Here is a 24340-nt window from a genome sequence, read left to right on the forward strand (position 1 = left end):
GTGGCCGGCGAGACCAAGTTGTGCTGGTCAGCATCTTCGTCGTCACCCCTCCTCATCCTCCTGCGCCCATCGCACTGCCGTGTTGCGGGCGGGCATCGCTGGGCCGCCCAGTCCCTCTGCAGGGAGATGCCCTGCTACAGCTCTGCTCTGCACTTCATTAGCGGTGCCAAGAGGATTTTCTCAAACAGAGCTCTGCCAGACTATCCCCCCTCCTCCCCTCCTCCCTCCCCTTCCCCATCCTCCCTGCAATCTCACACCCCTCTGTTCTCTGGCTACATCTCTGGCCCCCTCTCTCGGTATCCCGCTCTCTCTCTCTGTCTTATTATATAAAGTCTCTTTCTTCCTCACTTCTCTCTCTCTCTCTCTCTCTCTCCTTTGCTTAACCTACTGTCTCACATCCTGTCTCTCACTCTCTCAACCTACTGTCTCACATCCTGTCTCTCACTCTCTCAACCTACTGTCTCACATCCTCTCTCTCTCTCCTTTGCTTAAATTACTGTCTCACATCATCTGTCTCTCTCTCCTTTGCTTAACCTACTGTCTCACATTCTCTCTCTCTCTCTCCCTGTCTCCCTCTCTCTCTCCATCCCTTCACTCTGGCCCAGTTCATCACCTGCTCTGCTGCTGTGTGGAGAGCAGAAGATGCTTGCTGACCTACATTCTGCTCAGCATCCAGCAGAGAGACGGAGCCGGAGGCAGGGCGTGGGCACAGGGAAGCAGCTGAATGAGAGCAGGCAACACACACACACACACACGCACACACACACACACACGCACACACCACACACATCCTCATACAAACTAATGTAAACAACCAAACCCATAGCCATACTGTGAGGATCGGTCCAAGGGAAAGACATCAGACATCAGCAGTGGCAAAGGGTCATTTGTTGGGTGCATCTCTCCGTATAACCTTTAGCAGGCTTGAATAGACTTCAGTTTATCACTACGGATGCTGAATTTCATTTCCATTTTTATTTGTTATTAGCAGTGGCTCAGTGTGCAAGTGCACAAAAGCAATTAGTTATTAAGTCACCCTGTTGAGGGTGATGTACTTGGCAATTGCCAAGAATCTGATATTACAAATATACACCAGGGCCTAGTTACAAAACTTGTACAAAACTTAATCTTCATGCCAAGAGTGCTCTAAAATTACACTAGCTTCCTCATTAAAAAACAACAGCTCCTAAGATAAGAGAAAGACTTCCTTGCTTTGGCTGATAGGGCTGAACAACTAATCGATTTTTAATCCAATCCAATCCAATCCACTTTATTTATATAGCACAATTTAAACAAACACAAGGTTTCCAAAGTGCTGTACACCACAAAATGAGGACAACAGTAGGATAAAAGAGATAAAACTACTACTAAAAAAGTCATTGAAATGCAATTAGCTAACCGCAAAGGCTGCAATTAACGCTGCAATTAAGGCTGCCCCGACCAGTCCACGGCTGAAGTGCCCTTGGGCAAGGCACCTAACCCCTCACTGCTCCCCGAGCATCGCTGTATGAAGGCAGCTCACTGCTAAGGGTTAGTGTGTGCTTCACCTCACTGTGTGTTCACTAACTCATGGCTCATGCAAGTGCACAAAAGCAATTAGGCTAAACAAGACAGGATGGCCCCATTGGTCAGGAAATGTAGTTCTCAAGTCTCCCTGTTGAGGGTGATGTACTTGGCCATTGCCAATAATCTGATATTACAAATACTGTATACATCAGGGCCTAGTTACAAAACTTGTACAAAACTTTATATTCATGCCAAGAGTGCTCTAAAATCACACGTAAGCTTTCTCATTTAAAAAGTCTTCTCCAAAAGCCTATTCACAAAGCAGCTAAGACTTTTACCAAGGAAAAAAGCAACAGCTCTTTGGATAAGAGAAAGACTTCCTTGCTTTGGCTGATAGGGTTGAACAACGAATCGATTTTTAAACCGCAAAGGCTGCAACAAATTGTACAGCTCACAACTCTGTCCCAGTAGATTAATCTTGCTCCATCCATGTTTCATATTCATGTGACAAGATAGTGAAGCTAACCTAACAAGAGTACTATGCCGCTCATGCCCTAGGCATGCTCACTAATCAGAAGTGGCCGAACGTAAAGAAAACAAATTGGAATATTGATCTCAAATCTCAAATCGCCTTTTCATGTGTTTCATCGGGTCCCTTTCCACAGGTGTATTAATCAAGCACCATGCAGTCTGCATTGATAATCAAGGTGCTTGTTTTTATACACCTGTGGAAAGGGACCAGATTAAAACCATGAATAACCCATGATACTGTATATATTTTCCCACAAATCATGCAGCGCTAATTACTGACATCAATTCTTCTGCACAAGCTTGACTACAATGACCTTGAGTGACAGGCTGAGGGGTGACAGGCCAGTCCCAGTGAGTAGTCAATCAGTCACTGGCCAACCACAAAAGCTAAAGAATGGTAAACAAACAAACAAATAAACAAAAAACAAACATGGCAGGCTACAAATGAAACAATATCCAAATAGGTCACCTGAAATTTTGCATCTTGAGCATCAATGCATTTTATGATGCAAGTTGTGGATAGACAGGAACTAGTTTAATTCAAATGAATGAGCTTTGGTCATTGGTGGCATAATTACATCCATTACCAGTTGGAGTCTTATTCCATCCTATAACTATTTGTTTAGAGGACTGCACTGTATGTGCATCCAAAACATTGTGACATGGAATGTTAGAAACTGTTTCTTTAAAATTGTGAATTGGTATTATGGAGTTGTTTTGCTTTGCCAACTCCTAAATTCTCCCTGGCCTGGGCATTATTCTCAGAGCCAAGGGAGCACAGGAGGGAGTGGATTTGATTGGCTGTTGACTTCAGACATTAACAACATTTCCCCTGGACAAAGAACTGCTTAATCAAATAGTTAATTTGAAAGAAGGTGAACTTGAACTTGAAAAGCGAAACCCCTGTAATGAATTAACCTTGTGAGCTCTGCCAACTCAATTCCACTCAGCAGGCAAAACCTGACACTTGACCAGCAGCCAACCTGTGAACTGGGCGACACATTTCACGGCTGTGTCACACTTGGATGTGGGTGACGAGGGAGACGAGTGGAGATAGCCATCTTTAATTTGAGGCTACTATTTCCACTGATGTAGTCATTGGTTGAATGGTAGAGGACAGGAAGAGCCAAAAACATCAATTAAAAGACAAAAATAACAAATGATGCCATGGATCATCATATCATGTCGGTAGTCAACACTCAAATGTACGTTCTGGCATGTAGAGTCAGATCCCAACACAGGGGGTGCCTTTCATTTGTCTTTTATAGATCCTCCCTTCCTTCCTCGGTCCTCGTCCTCACTGATCTAGATAAAGAATGATGGGGTAGCAACAATGGGATAGTCTATCCGGTGTTAGTTATAGATCAGTGGGAAAGAGCCTGGGGGACCGAACACCGAGCATCGAGGATCGAGGAGGGATGTTGAGAGGCACCCAGGGTTCCTTCATCAGCAATACCATGTGTTACCCAGCAGAGGGGAGAAAACCCATCGGGCACATACCGTGTTCTGGTCGGAGGGGGCCCCGATTCCGCCGGCTCCACCACAATCTGTTGCATTTTGGTTCGTTCCAAATGCTCCATGTAGCTATGGATCATCTGAGGCAGACATGCACAACCACTTGATCAGATAGATAGATAGACAGATACTTTATTGATCCCCAAGGGGAAATTCAATTCAGACATGCACAACCACTTGATCAGCATCAACCACCAGATCAGGTCATCTCTTATCACAGGTTAATGTCCTTCATGGATTGCTAACTACAGTGATCGTTATGACTCAAAATTGATCTGCATATTTCGCATGTTTTGTTATGCAATCCATGTATCCATGTTTACATCCAAAGCAGAGCCAGTGAAGCCAGGGGCACATTCAATTTCAGCAATACGAGGTGAATGTTTGTGAAGATTGCCTTATTGCTTGTCATTTTCGGATTATAAAAAAAAGTGAACAATGCGAAATGTTTACAAAAAATATTAAAATTCAAAAAGGAAACACATTTACCCCAAACCTTTCCCTCTATTTGAGAAATATGAATGCAACTCCGGCTTCATAACTCATAGCTCACACACACACACACACACACACACACACACAACCATTTCTCACCTCTGTATGTCTCTGGTGGAGAGCATTGTACTCTCTCTTCAGCTCTGCTTCCCTCTCCTCCAATCTCCCAACTGCAAGACAGAAAAAGATTTGACATCAATAAGTATAAAATTCAAGTGATTGTAGACTAGGTGGTACAGTCCTATTATTTATTACTGATAAAGAATCACTAGGGCAAGGTTCTCTGCATGGAGGACATCACAGTGCATGGCACATCGTTTTGGTCCAATAATTGAATCTAAGCTTTGCTGTGCACCAGTTTAAACTCCAAGGAATAATGGCAGAAGCACAGAGTATTGGTGGAGCCTGCCTACCCATGGTTGGCATGCACTGATAGTTGCACTGCTGCAATATGGCCACTAGGTGTCCCCAGTGCCCTGCACCAAAGCTCTTGGACAACTGAGGGCCGTGGAGCCTTGAAGCTTTCCAGACAGATGTGCTGAAAATGTTTTGCGGAAAAGTTATCCAAACAGTGACCTGTCAAATGTCAAAATACACTTTGTTGTCCGCAATTGTCTGATGCATATTAAACCATCAAGAGACGCCTCACCCATCACTAGTTATGACCAGACAAAACTAAAGGGGGAAAAAAAGACCTGAACATCGCAGAGAGACCTGAACATCTTTAGAAGTGTTCTTGACATTTTAAAAGTACGTATCAGCTCAGCAGAAAGGCATCTTTATGAAGTGCATAATATCTTGGGGGTCTTGTACCCCAGTCCACTACATACGCAACAGGCTTCATCTCTAAATACTGTCCTACCAGCATGTTGGCAAGGCATCATGATATTACATTTCTAATTGAACTATCAGTGTAATACTAAAGTAACACAACATTGTGTCTAATATCAATAACATGCCTTATAAATAGTGAGTCACTGTGAGGATTGTCAGTGTGGGTGGTGGTAACTGCACCATCTCCAACCAAGTGACGGACACGAGAGTTTGAGAGGGGACTTCGGACATCACAGCATCAAAGCGGAAAATGAACCAGATGAACAATTTTTCAAGGCAGTAGACTTCAAAGAGCTTCTCTGGGAAAGGGCTTAACACACGCTTCAGAGCCTGGGTGTTAACTGCAGCATAACTGACTTGAGAGTCACCCAACAGTGTGATGACTACTGGACAAATCAACAGACACTCAAACATGACCTCTGTTTCATTCACAACTCCTTCACAGGGTCACTGCAGCTCATAACATTTAATTGGCACTTGCACAAACAGAGTCACAGACCCAGAGACACACACGCAAACACTACAGCAATTAAAAAGTCTGTTAAAAGTCTGTAACTCTGTAACTCTCTGGTGTTCAGTGAGAGGTGATTTCAAGGGGGCTGGACTTACTACTGTTTATGTAATTGTCTGATAAGATAATAGACACAGAAAGTGACTGAGCGAGAGAGAGAAAGAGAAAGAGAGAGAGAGAGAAAGAGAATGACAGAAAGAAAGAAAAAAGAAAGAAAGACACTGGCAGCATGAGAGAGAGAGAGAGATTGTGAGACAGTCATGTCAATAAAGGTCTATGAATTGAAACTGAAATTGAATTGAGAGAGAGGTAGAGAGAGAGAGAGAGAGAGAGAGGTAGAGAGAGAGAGAGAGAGAGAAGTGAAACTTTATCAGAGAGCTGCAGAGTTCTGACCACAGTCTCTGGGACTCCAGCAGCACAGTGATTTGGAGGTGTATTTATAGGCTGAGGGATTTCCCGACCCAGACTGCCATTCACATGACTGTAGCATGAACCGCAGCTATTGATTGCCTAGTACTGTTAAGCTATGGATTGTGCTCAACTGACTGGAGCAGGGGGGGTATTCCAGCACACACTGTGAGCCAGTGTGTACCATTTATTTACTTTACTGGTGATTTATCCTACACCTCTTACCATATAGACAGCCTGTGCAGTATACAGTGCGTGTACAGTACGGAGAGGCAGGCCTAGGACCCCATGATCTTGGTGCTGTGAGAGGCCAGTTTTTATCAGTTTAACTGCATGTGCTGATGGAACACAGAGAGGGCTCAGAATAGATTTATTGACTCCGTGGGAGAGAGCGGAGAACTAAGGCTAAAAAAAAACATGAGGTTTGGGTATTCAACTGTGTGTGCTAAATGTATAGTGTGTAATCAGTGTGTGTGTGTGTGTGTGTGTGTGTGTGTAAGAGAGAGTGAGGCACTGGAAAAGGCGGTATGACTAGGCAGTACATCACAAAGGGGGGACAAAACTGAAAAGGAAACTACCACAGAGAGAAGCTATTTAAACACACTGAAAGATCACAGAGTAGTCGCAGAAGCAGTCGCAGAAGCAGGCAGCGGTCAGAAAGAGGAACCGCCGTCCGCCGGCGTGCCAGCGACATGAAGCGGCCGGCGTGCAGCCCGATACGGCTCCTGACGTACGCAAGTGAAAATGAAAGAGAGAGAGAGAGAGGCTCGCCCCAGTGAAAAAGGATTCGGCCATGAAAGGGCCAAGTCAGTGCACGGGCATTAAACCCGGAGTGGCATGAATACAAAGTAAGTAAGCGTGCAAAAAAAAAGCTCTCGTGCGAGACCATGCATCCACATGGCATGCCAAAAAAACAAAACAACAAACAACAACAAAAAAAAAGCACAAGAGAATCCGTGAAATCAGCTCCAGTTAGGAGATAATAAATATGATCCCCTGATAAGAAGAATGAGACAATAAGTGGAGTGTTGTTCGGCGATCGCTCATCTCGCTGGGAGGCACGTCGAGAATATAAAAACCGGCCTGTGTGATTTCTGCCCGCAGGGCGAGGAGGGCGAGGAGGTTTTTTTTTTGGTGCGGGCGCTTACGCAAGACGTGCCCTACCTACCTACGGCCGGGGGCTTGGCACAGAGAGCGCCAGTCATCTGCCTCGTCACGAGCAGCGCTGCAGGTGGAGGGGGCGCTTCGCTAGCCGCTATCGCTCCACACAGCGGTGGTGGCGGTGGCTGCTCCCGCTGCATTCCGAGGCGAACACTCTCTTTTTCCCTCTCTCTTGCTTGCTCACTCGCTCCTGATGTGTGTTCAGCCAGCTCAATGTGCATCGACATTCACTGAGGAGATATCTACTCGCTCAATGATATCTGTCCATTTCATTCTGTGTGTGTGTGTGTGTGTGTGTGTGTGTGTGTGTGTGTGTGTGTGTGTGTGTGTATGGCAGGATGAAGCACATAGTTCAACTCTGCAGTTGTGCAATACAGTCTATCTGGAGGTGGCAACTCCAAAAAATGTCACGGCCTTGGCATGTGGTCAATCGTTTTCAAAACAACATGCTCTAAATTCCCATTTTATTTACTGGATACTGGTCAACCTGACCTCATGCTGATGTGCCCAGCCCAGCAATCTACACCACTACAGAGAGCCATCATCACAGGGGTTCAGTGTGGACGGAAACATGGCAAGGTGAGTGTGGTTTAACTCACTGGCAAAAGGCTGATCCACACTGCCAAAGACAACTAAGAATAACTGAGTAACGCGATATTACAGGGTATCACTTTCATAGTGGTTGTGTGAGTAAACAAATCAGTCAAATCAATCAAAATCCGTAAGATTAAAGGCATCACATTAAAACCCCAATGAGGCTCTCTGTTTAAGAGTGGATGCTGATTGTTGTATTACTGTACACTGTACAGTCATCAAATAGCTATCATCAGGCCAGACGTAAACTGACAATCACTCACAGATATCAGGTCAAGAGCACGACTGGTTTCCTGACTCTCATTGGTTGCTGGGAGGTCAAGTGAAAGCATGCCAAGCACCCGAAGCATTCATGTAAACCTGCCGTCGCTAGAGCAACAGAGCACAGCATTCAGTTCAAACTACAGAAACCATACCAACAACCCAAAGCATCCGCTTCAAGCTGCAGAACTATAAGAGGCTTGCCAAACTGTGCGTCTGTGAGTAATTAGACCAACACACACACACACACACACACACAGAAACCAGTCAGTGAGATGAATTTCTAACCAATTCACGAGCACTGGTGCCACCGGTAGTTGTTGTCTTCTGACCCGAGTTTTGCAGGATGGTTAGGTGTAGGTGTACACATTAGGGTTGGGTATCGAGAATCGAGAATCGATCGGAACCGGAACCGGCTTTCCAATATACCCGGAATCGTTCAAAAGTTGAAATTTCAATACCTAGTATCGATTCTCAGTACGCTGACCGGAAGATGAAACCGCTGAACACCAACAAAGAAGCATCCACCGGAAGTGTTCGCAACTGTAACTATCCACGATATTCCGCAGCCCAACAATGGGGGTCGCCATGACACCGAGACGGTTTTCTATTTCCGGCGAAGCTGCATTGTATCTGTTTTAACGTGACGGTTTACGGTGCTTAACATATCATAACGCATATAAAAGTAAACTTTTCTATTCTATATCGGTTACATATGATGTAGTATATACATGCTGAGGGCAGAATTGTCAATATTTCGAAAGAAATCTAAGTTGAGGCATAATCTAGTTAGCTACGGAGAACGCACATGTTAACAGAATGAACGGAAGTTGAAAACAGTATCGTAACCATCGCAACGATACATATTTCCGGGTTAAGGAATGAGGTGGATATAGCCAATGGACCTTGCCCAAAACTTGTGACAATAGGCCTTACCCTCATAAGTTGCTTTTTATTGTTTATTTGCTATTCTGCACCAGGTTAGCCGAGTGGGAGCAAGACAACATGTTTAAGTATCTGCGGCATCATACACACATGTGTAGCCTAAATGTGTTTTCATGAGGTTTCATTACATTATATTTATATTCAAGTTCATAGATTTGCTATTTATATTGTAGTTCAAAACAGTCCTGTGAGAAAGTCATAGTAAAGTTAAAATTGATGGAGAAGGTCAGACTATTTCATTCAGAAAGACCGTTAGCTAGCTTATTAAAATACTGGTGTCCTAAACTTTTTGACCCTGCCTCTTAAAAGAATCGGAATCGAGAATCGTTAGGAACCGGAATCGAAACAACAAATCGGAATCGGAACCGGAATCGTTCAAATTCAAACGATACCCAACCCTAGTACACATGGTACATAAAGGCACAAAGTCCACATCTGAGTTATGGCAGCAAGGCCTGTGGTGAGTCTCTATTTACCCAGGTCTGTACATCTCACAGCTGCCATCAGTCTCCCCTCCTCAGTCCCCCCTGCATTCATCAGGCACTGGTCAGCAACATGCTAGATATGCCGAGCCGGCAGGACCCATCTAATCCATAGTGCAGAGTCCGGTTACTCTACCTACCTACTACAGCTTATGGAGTGTATGCATTGCACATGTACAGGCTACTGGGTGTCTGTGTGTCAGACAGAAAGAGCAAGAGAGAGTGGATATGTCTGTGTGCATGAGTGTGACAGTGTCTCGAAAAAGAGAGAAATAGTGTGAGTGTGAGTGTTTGTGATCTCGAGAGAGAGAGATACGTATGTGTGAGCACAAGTGATTGTGACTGTGTTATCTCTGGAAATAGTGTGTGCTTGTGTGTGTGGGCACGTGAGCGATTGTGACTGTTATCTTGGGTAAGAGTGCTTGTGTCGTGTGTGTGTGTGTGTGGGCACGTGAGCAATTGTGACTGTTATCTTGGATAAGAGTGCTTGTGTCGTGTGTGTGTGTGTGTGTGTGTGAATGTGTGTGTGTGCGTGTGTGTGTGTGTGTATGTGTGTGTGTGTGCGCAGTGCACTCACTCTGGTCGTGATGGTTCTTGAACTTGAGGTCACTCTGCCGGCTCTGGGCCTCCAGCAGCACCAGGCGTCCTTTCAGCTCGTTGCGTTCGTGCTCCTGCATGTCCTCCAGCTCAATGTACCTCTGCAACCACAACACACACAGCACGGGTCACACACTCCGTACAGTAAACACACAGCACTCCAACACCCCTTAGAAATGCACAGAACACACACAAAACACACACACACACACACTCGATACAGTAAACACACAATACTCCAACACCCCTTCAAAATGCAGAGAACACACACACACACACACACACACATACATACACATACTGTATGCATACTACATACTACACTACACTACACTACCTTGAAAACAACCTATTCTACGCTACCTTGAAAATAAACTACACTACTACACTACCTTGAAGACAACCTGGAAAACTACCTGAAAATCAGTATCAATATTACAAAGTTACATCGAAAACATCAATAATACCATACAAACATATACTAATTCTGTAAACAACCTAACAAAATCAATATCCCCCACATGTGCACGGTTAAATGGAAGAGAATGGATATCCGGTGCAGAGAGTGCCATGTATTGTTTTGTTGACTGTTCGCATTTCATGGTGTGCGATTAGGGACTTACAAAGGATTAGCGCTAGCAAGGAGTGAATAATTCAGCCAGCAACACCCTAGACAGAGTCAAAGCACAAAGGGACAGGGGCGCTCAGAGGGTCGGAGGTGTTGAAAAGCGTGGCAACTCTGGAGGAAGGAGGGAGGACCCCAAAAAAGGGCGTCTCTCTACTCTTTCCTCCGATGCAGGCTGCTATGGCTAGAGGCCTGTGCTGCTGTTGGATGACTGCATTATGAGAGGCATGATGACTCCAGCCGTGAGTGTGTCAGTGTGTGTTGGTGTGTGTGTGTGTGTGCGTGTGTGTGCGTGTGTGTGTGTGTGTGTGTGTATGTGTGTGTGTGACTCCCTCAGTGAGTCAGCATCCAGCCTCAGCCTCGCCCTGATCACACCTCGCCCACAGTCCAACTCCCGATGCACTCTGGGATAGCAGAGACCTCGCGGAGGAGGGCGGCTCTTCGAGACGGACATTTATGGCCGGTCGTTCAGTCATCCCACAACACACCCCACACACATGATGTCACCACTGAGCAAGACATCACCTGACCTCACAGTAGTGGGCCAGCTGACCTTAAAAGCTCCCATCAGCCGTTTGGGTGTGTTCTCAATGCGAGTGAGCTTTAACTCCCCAAGTGTGTTAAATGAGAATTACAAGCCTATTTGTTTGTGAGTGTGACCGTTTGTATGTGTGCATGTAGAGTGAATTGCCCTAATGTGGGACACTGGCTAATCTGGGAAATCTAGTGTGAATTTAATGTGTTGGCGTAATATTGTAAAATATCCTTCGCAAAAAATCCCATATTATGTATGGTGTGTGTGTGTGTGTGTGTAGAACTATTTGTGTGTGTGTGTGTGTGTGTGTGGACAAATGATGATGGCTCTTCTCTGTAAGAAGTGTTAAGTGCTACTTGCTGTAACACTTCAGGACCACATGCATCATTAAAAGCCCACAGGAGAACCGTAGAGTAGAACAGCGGCTTGCATACAGTACATTCTGTTGTGGAATATAACAATCAATTAGGCCCACTAGCCACACGCTGATTGACACAACTTAAAATGACATCTAATGGCTGCCCTGGGGAAAGTATGCATGCTAATGTGTTCCTGAGTACCTCTAAACCTGTATCTAATGTTGTGTGAACCTGTGCCGAGAGACTTCACGAACCAGTTGCTGTGTACAGCCCCACAGGCCACAACTGGGTTGAACACGGCTTGAGGTAGCGGAGATGTTAATCTTCTAAAATACATGGAATTCCTGTGTAATGTGTAGCGTGATACGGGGCTCACCCACTGCCACACCCCTTCTGTGAGGATCACCAAAAGGTCAACTTTTACAGCTCAGAGGAGTTGCAAAGTGGTCGTGTGACAAAAAGCAAGATATTTGCAGAAGCAAACATCATATTGGTCAAAATGTCTACGTTGTGCATTTGTATGTAGAATACCCTCTCTGTCTATGTGTCTGTGTGAGTGTGTGTGTGTGTGTGTATGTGTACTGTACCTCTGCAGTAGGGTAGGGGGAGAGTGTGTGTGTGTGTGTGTGTGTGTGTGTGTGTCAGTCAGGTCACATCCACATCTACGTGCGCTTCCTCACAGATTCTCACATGGCGTTGCCATCTGGTCTTTCACAGGCCACATCTGCCCAGAAACCAAACAGAGCTGCTGATGACGAGGATAGCGAGCCCAAATGAAAACAGGCTTTGTGGAGAGCGCCGCTCAGGAGGACTGATGAGGTCTGATGACCGGGCGGGCTCTGCAGGGCCGCGGCGCCCTGGAGAATTCTGACGCAAAGAAAAAAGCCGCATCAAAGGCGTCTCATGACAACCACACAGACCTCCAGGTCCCGGTAGGGGTACACACTGAAATCAACATGTTTTTTGGGGCACAGACGGACCACAAGGTCCTGGTTGCTGCGAGCGGACCCCCTATTGCCTCCCCACAGCATCAGCAGATCACAGAGGAATCACACTACTTGTCTGTATTTTTCGCTCCTGGTATGAACTTTCCTAGCGCTGTGAGAAACCAATGTACCATGTACGTTATAAGAACGCTTGGACCATAATATACGTTTAAATGAGTGTTTTCAATATCATCTAAATGGTAAATGCTAAACAGACTGCATTTATATAGCACTTTTATTGGCTTCTGCGAGCAAAGCGCTTTACATCATCATGCCTCACATTCACCCATTCCCACACTGATAGCGGAGGCTGCCATGCAGGGCGCCAACCTGCTCATCGGTAGCACTGGGGTTAGGTGTCTTGCACAAGGACACGTTGACAGGGTCAGGAGGAGTTGGGCTCAAAGTCAAACTCAGCAACCTTCAAGCTACTGGACGACTGACTCCTCTACCTACTAAGCCACTGCCTCCCCTAGCCTCGAGACAATCTTCATAAAGATCATTTGACACCTCTGCCTGGTCACAATACCCTCCACTTCCTTCAAAACAGTCTACGACTGCAATAAGTTTAGAACGTTGGATGATGTTCAAAGGGATTTTTCTAGAGGCCTCGCCCTTGTCATTATTCTCTGACACAATGAAGGACACATGTCAGCTTTGAGAGCAACGGCAGACAAAGCTCCTCCACACAACTGCTGTTTACACTGAGGTCTAAGTCCCCTTGACTCACTCAAAGTAACAGTACAGTCAATCCCTCTCAGTCATCTGCAGGATCCTCTGTTCGAAGTGAATGGAGTGACATATTGGAACTCGGTCTGCTCAGAGAATGTGCGATTTAGCCGTTTTTTGTCTACATCTAGCTTTTCAAATAGGGCGGCCTTCATCCTATTACACACATTCACGTGCCAGCAATTACTGAGAAGAGCAGGTCAGGGGGGTCAAAGCAATGTGTGATGGTTGGCACTTCCAGATCCAGTGAAGGGTGCATCCTTTTCAGTACACAGGATGAATCCCCAGCGAGCCCTCGGTGGCGTCTTTTTTCGCGGTGGGTGGAAAGCATTAGCCCCGTGTTTGTGTGAGTTCGCAGCAGGAGAAGACTAGACTGCGGGATTAAGGAGGGCAGACAAACGGCAATTAGGGAGCTCAGCAGGCAGGTCTGCAGAAGGCACAGACTTTCTACTGTACGAGGTAACGAGGGGTAAAAATCTAATAAGAGCATTAGCATAGCGAGGCCAAGGGTCTCTGGAGACTTACAGTTGCTGTGTTGGGAGAGACTGGGAGAGGTAAGGAGGAGGGGAGCGCAAATGAAAGAGAAACAGAGAGATCAGGTTAAGGATCTCATGACAGAAACTAAGTCTTTTTTCCCCTTTTGCTGGTCAAACGTCAGGTGATGGCAAATTGAGAGCAATAAAGAGAACAACAACAAAATCACCCTGGGAAGAGCTCCAGTCCAGATTTATTGCTGCAGACAGACACAAGGCACAAACCAGCGTGTTTGGACTTTGTACGTTTGTAAGGACACTTTCGGGCGGCTAATCAGGGCACGAGAAATGTCAAATGTCTCTGGAGCTTTGATGAGGCCGCATGAACTGCCACACGGGGCTGACAACAAGGCTAACATGTGCCCAAGTCTGCACACGGATTACATTAAAAGATTTGCAAGTAGTCTTGTGTGCGCATACATTTATGAATCTGTCTCTCTGTCCCATCATCTGCTGCCCCCAATCATATGACAACTGGGCTCATATGAGAGAGAGGGAGGGAGTGAGAGAGAAAGAGAGAGAGAGAGAGAGAGAGAGAGATGGAGAACCTCACACAGCCGCCAGGCTCCTGCTCTCCCGGTCACGCATAATGCCTCCATTGTACGGCGGCCAGCGCACAGAAGCCACACTGTATCAGCACTCTATTGACGGGCCTCTCCAAGTGAACTGCTGCGTCTTCAGCTGACCCGTTGTGCCTTGTTCCGGCCAAACGTTTCCTCGGCTCTCCCGCCGTCCAAGCGAGAGAATTACCTCACCAGGAGAGGAGAGGAGCAGACGGCCGTTTCATTGCGAGGATGTGTGGGAGTGAGAGTTAGACTCTTATTCAGCGACGGTTCTCTCTGCGGGGAGGACGCTTTGGCATCTCTCCCACCGAGTAACATCCATTAGAATCCATTTGGTACGGCGTGGTGGTGGGGTCGGGTTTATTTCGGGCACTTCTCACACACAGGCATCTGAAGTTGATAAGGTCAGATGGGGTTGGGATCAATGGGCTGTCAGGTCTAAAAGCTTCCTGTGGCATACCTCAATTAAAATGGTCTAAACCAATGCATGGTACTGAGAGTGACCACAAACAAACACACTTTGGCATTAACACGATCCTTATAATTTAATCTGAAAAGCAGTGCATTTTTTTAAATAAACTTTTTTCATTGAAACTAATCAGGGGTATTGGCCACAAGGAGAAGGCGGTGGTACAAGAGGAAGGTCAATCCCAAGCCTGTTTTTGTGACCTGACCGCACAGAACTGGATTTGCACACAACACTGTGATTAGTCAGCATCATAATAACACAGTAAAATCAGGAAACATCTCATCGCAACAACAAAGCCCAGACATGACTGAACATGACCGTCGAAGTGACGGGAACTAAATCATTAGCTACACCAAACTGTCTTACGCAAACTGTCTATTTGTATGTGGGACACCATTACTAACATCAAGTCTAAACTGCATTTTAGGACATTACTACCGGAATTTCACATAATGACCTGACCCTTACCAACCTCTGAAAGTTTCAGGAGTCAGCCAGACCTCTAAGGTCAGCAGTTGGTCTGCTCTGAAGCCCCTGAGAGATTTTGAAGTGGCGCAGAAATGAGTCTGCCACTGGGCAGTAGGTGCGCTCAACTTTGATAGTTCACGAACGATTGATACCATTTCCCAGCGCCGCCCTAGTCCTACTGCTACCAGATCAGCAGTCAATTCAAACGGTCACTTTCTCTCTCCTCTGACTTCAATTCATTTCACAAAAGCACATTTCTACCCAATATTACAGCAGTTTATCCAGTTATGTTCCAGTGTACAGTACAAGGCTTGTCTGTTTACTCAGGAGGAGCCACTCAAGCTTTGAGAATGTATAAAGCTAAGAAAGTGTGTTAATTGGGACTAAACTGAACATAAAGGCCCTTGAAGCATTCATTGCTTAGGCCTATGATCTAAGCTGACTTGAGATGTAGGTTACTGTATGTGACCACATGCGTTGGAATGTTTCCAGTTAAGAGTGAGTTTTCCATGAAGGAGAGGGGCAATGGTTTCATACTTCCTCAATAACAACTGTTGCTTTCTGGGATGACAAAGCTAGCAGGACAACCAGCTATATCTAAATTGGGCAGCACATGGTGATGTTGTCACACAATATCTTTATCTTTAGGACACCACGTTACCGTGTATTCATTGGTCTTTGTTTTGAAAGTGGTCATGACAATGAATTGTTTCCCCAACACTCACTATCATGCTCGAGGTCAGTGCAGGTCATTATGTTCCCCAGTATAAGGAAGAAAGGGACAATGTGTAAACTTAATTCATTAATTTGACATTTGGTTTACATGTTCTTCAATACATTTCCACAGCTCTGAATTCAACCTATGGTTGGGGTCCGTTTTCAACCATGTAGAGCCAATGACTCTTTGTCCAGCATCTGCTCTCAGGGGAAACTGACAGAGTAGGCCCAAATCCTTTAATGGGACAGGCAGGATTCATTTCATAAGTCCAGACTAAACAAATTTCCCTTTGTTGATTGAGGCGGTGTGCCTCGGAAATGCTGAACAGGATATTTGTGAATTGTTGGCCCATACACAGTCCTCCTTCATCCAATAATTGCTTGCACCAACTCACTCCACTTTTGCCATTTGGGTGTGAATGCAGGCGTTTTACGTGGGTATTGTTTTGGCATCAATCACGGGACTGCGGGTGTTGACAACTTGCTACAAAGATAAACCATGAGCTATGTCTTGAATCACGCACAGACTGAGCTGAGCTGATCAAAACTAGATTGGACTGAGGAAGAAAGACACGACGCCTGCGGCATTCTTACATGTACAATGTTTGTAGACTAGACACTGAATACCGGTAAACAATCTAATGCAGACTTGACTGCCATTTCAAAACAAACAAAACGAAAGAAACAAAAAATAAATAAACCTACACGGCTGGCTGGATTTTGCCTCACGAAATGAAACTACAAAAACCATTACAGTAATTATTTCAGAATTTATTGTATCAGAGTTGCTACTTAAGTGTCACCATTACTCATTTCGTCATTTCTAAAACGGAGCTGCGGGGAGAGACGGAAGACTTGCGAACTGAATCTCTAGCAGTCTCTGAGCTCAGTGATAATGGAAGTCCGCTCTGTTCAGACAGTCCTCTGATGCAAGAACACAGGATGCCGGGAGTAAAAGAGAAGGAGTCAGGGAAATACTCTGACCCTAGAAGGGAACTCAGGAAGTTTTCCTTTCCGGTACATTCCTGGCCCTTCCCTAGTCCTTCCTCTGAATGTCTAGGAAGGCACTCCAGTTAGTAACCCTTGGCCTGGTACGATCGTGAAGTGGACCTGGCGTCCATGGTCTGATTGCTCGGTCTTGCTGTGTCACTTCATCATGAAATCATGTCACTGTCTCTTCCTCTGTTTGTGTCTGTTTGTGTCTGTGTGTGTCTGTGTGTGTCTGTGTGTGTGTGTGTGTGTGTGTGTGTGTGTGTGTTTGACACTAAATCACAGTGCGTCTTCCTCCAACTCTCTCCATGTTGGACTCCATGTTTGCCTGTTTGTGTCTCACTTTCTCTCTCTCTCTCTCACACACACACACACACACACACTAAATCACAATGCGTCTTCCTCCATCTCTCTCCAGGTTGGATTGCATTCTGTCATGAGCACAAAACTCTCCCGCAGCAGAAGCACAGCTCGTCCCAGGACCCTCCCAGAAGGAGGTCGCCCCCGGAGGCGGGCGTGAGTGTCATGAGACATTCTTTACATCCCCCGCGCAGCAACAACAGCGGGCCTCTCTTGGCGGCCCTGTGCTAACTCGCCCGCTAACGCGCGGGGCTTGTTGTCACATTAGCGCGCCGTGATGGTCCTCACATGCAGGAGGTCACGGGAGACGAGTGGGGAGCTCTTAAATCACCCTGGCATGCCGGAATGGCGATACGTCTTCTTAACTGTGTGTGTGTGTGTGTGTGTGTGTGTGTGTGTGTGTGTGTGTGTGTGTGTGTGTGTGTGTGTGTGTGTGTGTCTGTGTGTGTGTGTCTGTGTGTCTGTGTGTGTCTGTGTGTGTGTGTGTGTCTGTGTGTGTGTCTGTGTGTGTGTGTGTGTCTGTGTGTGTGTGTGTGTCTGTGTGTGTGTGTCTGTGTGTGTGTGTCTGTGTGTGTGTGTCTGTGTGTGTGTGTCTGTGTGTGTGTGTGTGTGTGTGTGTGTGTGTCTGTGTGTGTCTGTGTGTGTGTGTGTGTCTGTGTCTGTGTGTGTGTGTGTGTGTGTGTCTGTGTGTTCTTTGTCCTTGCCCGTTATACGAGTGTAAGCTGACAGCTCTTCTTTGAGGAGATCCAAAAGGCGAACCAAGAACAAACGGGATGAGGGCCTGATTTAACAGCGTAGAGAAGCTCCACTTCTTGAGAGGTCGAGAAGAGGAGCAAGACAAGAGGTTGTTAAACTGACAGCCAGGACGGCATCAGCAAGTCAAGTGAATTCTGCCTACGCAGCAAAATATGTCACAGACATCACATCATAAAGCCTTCTTCCTGCCAAGAGTCTGGTGGGGCACAATGGAATGAAATTAATGCAAGTTCACATCTGTAGGGAAAGGCATTCTTTAGGTGGCATTTATTATGAATTCATTTCATCATTCATTCAGAACTACAGATGTTTTTTTTTTATTAGAGTTCTGATGAAATTATTCAAGCAAGAGCCTCATAATCATATTTCATAACTTCAGCAACAAAGTAAAAATCCAAAACAATATTCAAACCTTTGACGAACACAACTCTAAGATAGAAAGATGATACTGACATTTTGAATCTGGTCGTCATGGCCCTTACAAGCCATATGCCATGGCTACACTCCCTTGATTATTGTGTCCCAATGGAAAGCCTCATTGTCTTGTACACAAAGCACAAACAACTGCCACACATACCAACGGTCATGACAACCCCTGGGCATGTTGTATCTCAGGAGAATCACACAAGACACAAAATTAAACCGCAACAGGAGTCACGCGGCACTCTCACACTTGGGCCTGGCCGTCAGCAAAAGACCTGCAAAATGTCTGTTTATTTCAGAGTTCACTGAACAATGTTGAACGTCTCTGCTTTCCTAAGCCTGTCTGTTTTTATTGTATATAGTGGGAGCTGAATACACTAAACCATTTTCTACAACACCTCTTCTCTAAAACATGCTCACTTCAGCATTTCAAATGTTCCAAAAGGTGATCCTAGGCAGAACACACCCGTAGGACATAAACGTTACAATCCATTCTGCAGTGCCACACCTACATACTGTTAGTCTTCACCTGTAGAAGCAGGTAAGCCACACAACGTGCTAAGCCGAACACAAACAAGGACCAGCCCATGAGGCGGCCTCATAGAAATCACAACGGCAGGGTGTGTCCAAACATAACGCCACTCGTTGCCAAGGATTGCACTTTCACTGATTCACGAGTAAGGGATGGCGTGATGCCACGCGATCATGTTTGATACCGATTCTGATATGACAACCTTCTGCATCTGCTGATATTAATAATACCAAATGCAATGCTGTCTTGCTGTCTATGCTGGTGAATACATCTGCCTGGATGCATGCTGGGAAGGCAACACTAGGTTCAGTCCAGCATTGCCCAACAATTAAATGGCTCATGCCTACCCAAAAGTGCACATTCCTCTCCTGCAACGGTGGTTTATTATTCCTATTCATTTTAAAATGTAAGAAAGTCAATATAAATGATACCAAAATAAAAGAACTGTTTTGCAAAATCAGTGCCAGTGTATTCAACGTGCAATAAACACAGCACCACTGCTGTAATGTGGAGTGATTCATGGGCCTACGCAGCATTTCCTTTCCCCCAATGAGCTCATAAGTCTCCATGTTTGTTTGGGCCAAAACTGCTAAAAACATATTGCTTGACCATAAATGGCACAGGTACCTAGAAAGCAGAAGACCAAGAAAATGGGAGAAAAAAACATTGACACTGGCCCATCACATTTGCCAGGCCACCTAATAGGGGCAGCCGTGGCCTACTGGTTAGGGTTTCGGGCTTGTGACCGGAGGGTTGCCGGTTCGATCCCTGACCAGTCCACGGCTGAAGTGCCCTTGAGCAAGGCACCTAACCCCTGAGCAGGCAGCTCACCCCTGAGCAGGCAGCTCACTGCTCCGGGTTAATGTGTGATTCACCTCATTGTGTGTTCACTAATTCGGTTAAATTGGGTTAAATACAGAGAAACGGATTTCCCTCACAGGATCAAAAAAGTATATATTCTATTCTTTTCTATTGTAATGTTGAGAATCAAATAAATGTTCATCAATCAGGCTTTTTATCACTATTAGGGATGAGCGAAAGCGGACGGCCGCGTAAGTGTGCCACTGTGGTCCAGGCAGCTGGTGCTACTAAACCAGGCCAAGCAGCAGGCGCCATGAATAGGACTCGCCTCTCAGCCGGTCACTCAACAAGGTGAGGCCGTCCACCTGTGCTGTGGTGAATGATCCTCTCCACATGGCTTCAGCCACAGACACAATTCCAGACTAGACTGAGCTTTAGTGAATGGCTGCTTGTGATGATGTGTGTGTTTTTTTTTTTGGTTTAGTTTTTTTTTTCCTGGCAGAGAATGTTATCTGACAGATGAACCAAGTGACTGTACAGTGAGAGGTGGGCGCCTCACTAGCTGCTCCATCAGGATAAAAGAAAGAAAGAGAGCTAGAAATAAAGGAAGAAAGAGGAGAATGTGCTTGCCAGATGTCTCTTTTTTTCTCTCTCTCTCTCTCTCTCTCTTGCTCGCTCTCAACTGCTAGGACCAGCAGTTAGGCCTATAAAACTATTTATGAGTAACTGATCCTAAAACACTGGTACTGGTGAACAGTAAACAAAAAAAGTAGGCCTACACATGGCAGCATATGCGGCCAACAAATGAGCTAATGAAGGGGGGGGGGGGGCATAAAAGCATGATAGCATGAAAGAATAGATGCTACAAAAGAGTTATCACCACACTTTAGCGGTCATTTTTCCCCAGACTAAACACAAAACTCTCAGGTCCAGCGATGGCCTACCCAATGAGCCATGGATAGGCAATCCAGCGGAAAGCGAACAAGCAAATATTGGTCCCGCTCTTGCAGTCCCAGCTGCCAGCCAGCCCTGAAATAATCTCTGGCCCAGTGTGTGATGTGAAGGAAACCTGGCAGTGGCGACGGAGCATAATACCACAGGAGGCTCTCAGGCCTGGGAAAGCTATTCCACTGCTGTGAGAAGAACTCGCACTGTATTGTAAAAATGAGTTGGCGAATAAGAGTTTGATTTTCGGAAGGCATTAAGCAAGGAAATGGGGAAACCCCTTTCATGTGACTACTAGCGTTCTACTATCTATTCTAGTATTTGGACGCTTTTCACGGAGCATCCAGGAAGAAGTGAAGTTGAACTGTGGTTCATCAAGGTCAGCTTGCTGTCAGCAAGTGTAGTTCTCTTTATATGAGAATTACAGTGCACTTGGGCAATTCACATCCCAGATGGTCAAAGTCTCCACAACAGGAGTCTGTCATCTGGTCCTACTTCTTGTGGTTTGGAGCATTTTCGAGGGTTGAATGTGATCCACTTGAGTCTGTGATCCACTCTAGTCTGTCGAGCGAAACAGTGGGGAACTGGAGTCTGCAGCAACACAGCTGCTTTTGGCTGGCCCTAATATTCTCCCCTGACACGGAGAGGAGCATTCTACTGAACTCAGGCATTCTCAAAAAGAATTCATTCCTAATAAGAGGCTCAAATGTTATTGCTTCTCTGAACATGTGTTTTACTCTACAAGGTGTTTCTACAAGGTTCTCTTTATTGGAGAGGCCAAAGATCCTTGATGACTGCAGAGACATTTGCCTACACACACTGCCTCATCATAAAACAGGAGCATTTTAAAGTCATGAGGATTGCACAAGGTGTGATGCTGATTTGCCAGTAGGTGTATGCCAAATGAAAACATGACAGACAGGCAGTCATACAGTGTGACATCCTAATTAGGCCTACTGAGCACTCATGTCTGCATTATTGATCGCTGACCATGGTGCTAGATTGCTACTACTAACACTTGTTCATCTTCAACCAATCACTTTACAGAAGTCAGCTGTCTGTCAATAACTTGAGAGTTGAAAATGGGTCATGGAAAGCAGATTTCTTCATGAGGCCTAAAGATTATGTACTGATATAATATCAGTGATATGTGTCTGTCTGATATCGCCGGAGAAACAGATGACACCAACAATACTACTGTCTACTCTCAACCTCTCTCAGTCTGTTAAGAGACTAATGACTAAGACTAGAAATGGTCACTTAGACCTCAGACTCATCTACAAGATTATGTGTCTGTTTGAAAACTAACTGTTAACTGTTTTAAAAGACAGCTTTTTACACCATGCTCCTGATGGGGGAAGCCATTGGGCACTGAGGCTGTTTTGGCACAAAAACTGGCCAAGTTTCAGATCTTAAGGCGCCCAGTTGTCAAATTTTCACAAGACATGACAGACTACAGGAAACAATAAATACAACTTTGGCATAATGTCCCTATAATGTACTTTTTGACCTGTCATTTGAAAGCATACACGACTATTATAAAGAAACCATCAAACCTGGCCAAAACGGCAACTAGTGGCACGTATAATACGCCTGACGCATCGGAGACGAAGAGGGTGGTGTTTTCAATTCTGGCAACACGTCAACAGAAAAATACTGAGGGTGAACACAGTGACTGCAGTCAATAGTAATTTGTAGCATGAAGTTCCACGAACCATTTACACTCGCACATGACTAACCCGCGAGCCACTAAAGGCATCCCGTGCCTCGGTGTTGTTTCACCAATAAATGACAAGATAATTCGGCTGGCAGAGGATGTAGTATATTTGAGAGAATGTAACTAAGAAACTATGGTAAGATTATGTCAAAAAATGAAAGAAAAAGGTGGTCTTCAAATGCGTTCGGCACTTGCGCGTAACCAACCTGTTGATTCTTTTGCGCAAGAACTAAATTCCATCCGTATTACAGCCACCCCTCTAATTGGTGTGGGCATGTTAAACAAATGTATGATGCGGTTGTATTCTCTGGCGAGTATTTCAGAAAAGCAAATTTGACAGTTCAGACTTGGTTGAGTGGCTGAGACGCCAAGACAGCCCATTGATGTGGAGTAACTAACGTTACGTTACATTTTACGCACGAAGTGTGAACGACAAGGGCGGTCTGACAGACAGCAATCCATGTTGATAAACACAAGAAGCTACTTTATTACCCTAATGTCTCTGGAATTAACCCTGATATCAGCATTCAAACACACTGTGAATTGCCAATAGTGGGAGGTGCATTGTTGGCAAGAGTGCATCACTCAACAGGTTACCAGCATCTGATCGAAGTTACCTTGCAACATCAAGGGTGGAGTAGACAATTGGACATACGTAAGCAATGCATTGCAACTTAAAGTTATTATAAAGTCTTTTATGCAGCTACTGCTAACTTACTAGCAACGGGCTGAGACTCCACAGCACTTTTCTTCAATGCAAGATGACTTAAAGCTAAGTTAAGCCTGCAAACGTGGAATGAGTGGCCTAGCTTATTAACGGCTTCATGTCAGTCTCCCCAATCAATAGTTTAAAAACTGTCAAACCCACCTCTTCAACGCCTTTTCTCAAAGCTTTCTCGCGTTCGTACTGGGTCACAAGTTGCTCGTTGTCTTCTTTCAGCAGTTCCAGCTCGACTTCATGCTCCTGGTTCTCAGCGAACACCGCGTCCAAGTTTTCCAGGACTGCGACAACGAGGGGCATTAGTTCCTTCACAACGTCCTCATCGTACTTTCCTATCAGACGTTCGAACTCTCGATAGATTGAACTGGCCAGGCCAGAAACCCGCTCGGACATCATCGCCGAGGAGCCAGAGTCATCCTGGTAAAGGGCTCCGTCGTCCAACTCCATATCTCCACTTCACTCTGCCAGCTAGCTATGAAAATATAGCTAGCTGCGCTAGCTACTTAAGATAGCTAGCTAGCTCGCCCGCTAACTTAACCACCTTATGATTACTGAGCGAAAGGCTTCGACATGAACCGTTAAAACGTATGTACATCTACTTGGAAATAAATAACTAAAAATCAACTCTAAGTTTAAGCACTCAAAGTCTGTGTCCTGCAGGATCCACTGCCTGACACAGAGTAGTATTTCCTTTCCAATGCAACTCCAGTTGTTCCAAGTGAAGTAGTCCCAACATAAGAGTTGTTGATGAGCCGTCACATGGTGACGTCACGCTCTAAAAGCGGGATGGGAGGGAACGAACGGAGCGAAATGTAATCCGCGATTATGTATCAAAAATCATCACGTGGCGTTTTGTTCACTTGAGGAATTGTTTTAGAAATACACCCTGTTCAGTGGGTTTCATAGAAATTAATATAAGTCCAGGAATATATACCTGTATCAATATTGTACTTCTACTTTACAACAGGGGACAGCCAATTTTAATAACCATTCTCTCATTACTTAACCTATTAGGAAGCAATAATACAGGATGCCATCCTCAGGCATACATCCTTGATTTCAGTTCTATACAAGTTAATCAGAAAGCCACCTGTTTGCACGCAGTGTTAGTTATCATAGGAACTGAATGAAACAGGACATCTTCCTCTTTGCAGAACTGCAATTGACTTCCCTCTCACAGCTGTACGCCACCACATGTCACAAATATGACCTCACCACAATACCAGTGTAGAACATGCTTCTGGCCACCTTCTAGCGCTGAAAATCACAAC

At 45.4% G+C, this 24340-nt stretch overlaps 1 protein-coding gene across 4 annotated transcripts in view; it reads right to left on the reverse strand.

Moving 5' to 3' along the window:
- Positions 1-23815, reverse strand: part of spag9b (sperm associated antigen 9b) — a 59259-nt gene extending 35444 nt beyond the window's left edge. For all 4 annotated transcript variants that reach the window (XM_062526237.1, XM_062526236.1, XM_062526235.1 and 1 more), the window contains exons 1-4: positions 23217-23815; positions 9821-9941; positions 4147-4217; positions 3538-3632 (exon numbers count right to left, since the gene is read on the reverse strand). In XM_062526237.1, coding sequence (XP_062382221.1) covers positions 3538-3632; positions 4147-4217; positions 9821-9941; positions 23217-23516 — 587 coding nt within the window. In that variant the 5' untranslated portion in view covers positions 23517-23815. The remainder of the gene's footprint in view (positions 1-3537; positions 3633-4146; positions 4218-9820; positions 9942-23216) is intronic.
- Positions 23816-24340: the final 525 nt, after the last annotated feature.

Source organism: Sardina pilchardus, chromosome 22 (genome assembly GCF_963854185.1).
Source record: "Sardina pilchardus chromosome 22, fSarPil1.1, whole genome shotgun sequence".
Taxonomy (NCBI): Eukaryota; Metazoa; Chordata; class Actinopteri; order Clupeiformes; family Clupeidae; genus Sardina; species Sardina pilchardus.